At 52.1% G+C, this 3,869-nt stretch overlaps 1 protein-coding gene across 1 annotated transcript in view; it reads right to left on the reverse strand.

Moving 5' to 3' along the window:
• The window catches only part of REM1 (RRAD and GEM like GTPase 1), a 7,018-nt gene extending 3,616 nt beyond the window's left edge, over positions 1–3,402 (reverse strand). Inside the window, exons 1-2 of the mRNA XM_007446878.1 lie at positions 3,022–3,402; positions 1,885–1,967 (exon numbers count right to left, since the gene is read on the reverse strand). Coding sequence (XP_007446940.1) covers positions 1,885–1,967; positions 3,022–3,361 — 423 coding nt within the window. The 5' untranslated portion in view covers positions 3,362–3,402. The remainder of the gene's footprint in view (positions 1–1,884; positions 1,968–3,021) is intronic.
• Between the last annotated feature and the right edge of the window lie 467 nt (positions 3,403–3,869).

Raw genomic sequence — 3,869 nt, forward strand, 5'->3', positions numbered from 1 at the left:
GCCAGGGAAACTGTAGGGAAATCAAGGGCCAGAGAAGAGAACACTTTCTCAAGGCCACACAGCCAGCTGGGCACAGAATTCCAATTCCTGCCTTCTAGTCTGTCTCCCAAATGGGACTCCCAGTCTGATCACTCTTCTTAATTCACTGGACTCTGTCCCATAGGATTCTCAACTGCATCCAAAAAGTAGACCCTCCTTCACCAGTCTGTGAGCTCCATGAGGCCAGGAGGCATGTCTGCCTTAGTCACTGATGGGTCTTCAGTGTCCTGGCCCATTATAAATATCCAGCCAGTGTTTCTTTTTTCTTCCTTCCTTTCTTTTTTTAAAAATAAAGCTTCGGTGTGAGCTGGCCACTGGATCCCCAAGGCCTTCCGCTGGCCCTAGGATGTGGGACCCTCAGGGCTGCCGCCCTGAGGCTGGCCCTGAGGCTGGCTGTGTGTGATGGGCCTGCAGGGACCTGACGTTGGACCCCCGGGCAGGCCTTGCATATCTGGGTTTGGTCATGGTGCCGTCCCTTCACCCTGGCTGAGGTGGGGACCAGCCAGCCAGTGTTTCTTAATAAACAAGTGAGTGAAGGAGTGGAACCTCAGATGGAGGTTCAGAAGGTGATGCTCCCAGTGGGGATGGTCCTAGTGCATAAGAGTATAAGCTTTGGGCTATTAAAAATCTGGGTTTGAATCCCACCTGCTATCTGAGAACTTGGGACACATAACCTCTCTGAGCTTGGATTTCCTCATTGGTAGAATGGGAATCAGAAATACACTCATTGTATAGTTTTTGTCTTGACTGAATGTCAAAATATATGTCTAGTGTTTAGCACAGGGGCTGACACTTAGGAAGAAGGTGCTCCATAAATGTCAGCTGCTCTTAGGAGAACCATTATCATTATTATGATGCTCATTTGGACCTGGGTTTCCTTTTATGCTAGTTAAAAGGAATTGGTCTCATAACTCCTTCATCCCTAAATTTGGGCCTATCTCTGGAGCTGTCAGCCATTGTTGTCAATCACCCAACATTGCCCTCCTAAGCCCCACCCTGTGGGCGGGGCCTCCCTGAGTGTTAGGGGAGGGGCCTACTCCCTAGAGAGATAGGATTCCCAGGTGATTTTTAGATCCTTCTCTTTGCTTAGTTGTATTTCTTCAAAGTTCTACAATGAGCATGTGTTACCTGTATAGCAAGAAAAAAGACTCAACAGGATAAACAAAGGTAAGAAAACTCAAGCAAGATAAGAAAAGCATAATGGGGACATGTCCCTGCCCACTGCTCTCTTCCTGCTTTGGAATGGGCTAGGGAAGGACATCTTTGGTGTCCTCTTTTTACTAGCTATGAAGTCATGATCGATAAGAATTATCATTATTTACAATTCTTCACTCACGTTCAGCATTTTTTCATGCTCCAAACTGTGCTTATCTCTGTGAAACTGCATAAGAAGTTTAAAAAAAACAGCTGGTAAGGAAGGCAGGAATGATCCACCCATTTATTAGGTGAGAAAACTGAAGCTCAGAGTGGGTAAGTCAGTTGCACAAAGCCAACTGGCAAGACAAAGGAAGAGGGGGTTCAACCTCAGGCTAAATCTGGTGTTCCTTTTTCTGTACAATGTGGGTGGGTGGAATGGGATAAGGGTGCTCATGAGGGGAAGATTTGCAGGGGGAGAAGCACATCCTGGGATGGCTGTGAGGAGAGGATGAATGGAGTGAGAAAAGGGGGTCAGGGTCATGAAGTTCTCCTGGCTTTGGTTGGAAAGGCTGCTTAGGAGCTGTGGGTTTGGGGAGGTGCTGAGGATGGGCCCTGCCCTGTCCCTGCTCTGTAGTGTCCTAGGAGGGGACAGGAATCTGGTACTAGCCTCAGCACCCCTCCCCCCAAATCCTGCTTGTTGTGCCATACCAGTTTCTCAGCCTCCCAGGTGTCCATGACCAGCAGTGTGGTATCCTCTCCATCCACCGTGAGGGTCCTCTCGTACACATCTTCTGCAACTGAGGAAAGACACGGATTTCAGGGAGGAGATGCAGGCCTGGCGAGGATGCAGGCCTCCCTAACCCCTCTTTCCGCCCCCTCCACTTCTCCTTGAAGTGCTCACCATATTTGTTAGATGTCTGTCTCTCCTGATAGGCCAAGAAACACCATGAGGAGCCCCTGTCCCACCAGCTGCCAGCACAGTACCTGGCACACAGTAGGTGCTGAGGAAGGTTTTGTTGGTTTGGTTGATTGAATGAGTGTGGGGCAGTGGGGTTAAAGTTGGGCTGGGAGTTCTCCCAGTCGTGCTCTGTCCCTGGCTTAGTGTATGCCTCAGGCAGGTCCCGTTACCCTCTCTGGAACTCTGTCTCCCTATCTGTCATACGTACCGGTGTACATGTGTACATATGGGTTCACACTCTGAGCAGTCAGGGCTGGAGAAAGGGCGTGGTCAGAGTGTCCCCACCTCCTCTCTGCCTTTAACCTCCCCTCTCCCCCCACTCACCCTGGTCCTCTCTGCCAGTCCTGCAGGGACTCATCTTCATTTCCTCTGTCCGGTCCCTGATCCCCATCATTCTGGGACCCCAGGCCCTCTCAGCTCACTGCACCTCTTGGGAATAAAGGAACCCAGGGCCCAACTTAAGAGTCTGGGAGTCTCCATTTTGGGTAGGATCTTAGTTTGGCTGCAGGTCATGGTGGGCATGGAGGTTGTCTGTGGGGCAGGGTCTGAGAGCTGGGAGGAGGTTCACCATTTCTTTATACTTGGGACCTGTGGAACTCAGAATTGCTTCCCTTATGACATGAAAATGAATCACACACCTCTCACCCATGAGAAATTAGCACAATTCTCATTCACTATGCAAGGAATTTCCCTCCTGTGGATCTTTGTGCAGGCTGTGCCCTGCAGAACTCCAGGGGGTGATCATTCACTTCATAGTCTATGTGAAAGATGCCCCTCAGAGTTGAGCAGTGCATGAGTTGTACAACTGTCCTTGGCAGCGTTATGCCCCAGATAACAGGGATTTCACTCCATCGACCGCATCCCTTCCCAGCCCACAGGGTCCCTACCTCCCAGCTGTTCATGGAGATCCCGCTCTTGCTTTCCTGCGAAGAGGTTGGCCAGGCTGGTCTTCCCTACACCAGGATCTCCAAGCAGTACCACACGGTAGAGGGCCTCCCAGGAGCCTTCAGAGTCGCTGGATTCAGAGGACCAACCACTGGGGGCAGATGAAGGTTGCCAGGTGGGGTTGTTGAGGGAGGCTGATTGGCCCAGTCGGGGATGCTGGGACTGTGTAGAAGGTGCTGTGCCCAGGAGGCCAGGCTGGTGGCCCCGGGTGGACAGGGGCAGTGGAGTACTGGCTCGGCGACGCAGGGGGGTCTTTGCCTCTTGCTGAGTATTTAGTGTCATCCTTGGGAAGGGGGATTTCCTTCTTTCCTTCGGCAGGAAGGGGGAGTGGGTGGTGACCAGGTGCTTTGAGCCCCTTCTGCTGTAGAGTCCTGATGAGCTGCTGCGACGGCCTCCTCCAGAGCCGTCCTTCTAGTCCTTCTAGCAGTCCTTCCTTCCTTTGAGTTCAGATGGGAGGAGGAGGCGCCTCAGATCCTCCCTGTGGGGGCTTTCTGGCTTCAGGCCCAGAGAGAACCTGGGTCAGGTTGGGAGGGGTGAGTGCGTGTGAACACACACATGCATGCACACCCAGAGGCCATTTCCTATGCCTTGAGGATAACCCACTCCCCTGTGATACACAGATAGGCAGAGGGGCAGCAGCCAGATAGGATGTCCACACAAGTATGCACACAGAGCTGCCCCACCCATTCAGAACATGAGACCCACGTTCACGAAAGACACCTGAATTGCCCCCTTCTCTTCTTCCCCACAGGTCTCTTCCCCACGGTTCGGTTCGGGGTTGGGAGGTACG

This window comes from Lipotes vexillifer, unplaced genomic scaffold, assembly GCF_000442215.2.
Source record: "Lipotes vexillifer unplaced genomic scaffold, Lipotes_vexillifer_v1.1 scaffold75, whole genome shotgun sequence".
NCBI classification, from domain to species: domain Eukaryota; kingdom Metazoa; phylum Chordata; class Mammalia; order Artiodactyla; family Lipotidae; genus Lipotes; species Lipotes vexillifer.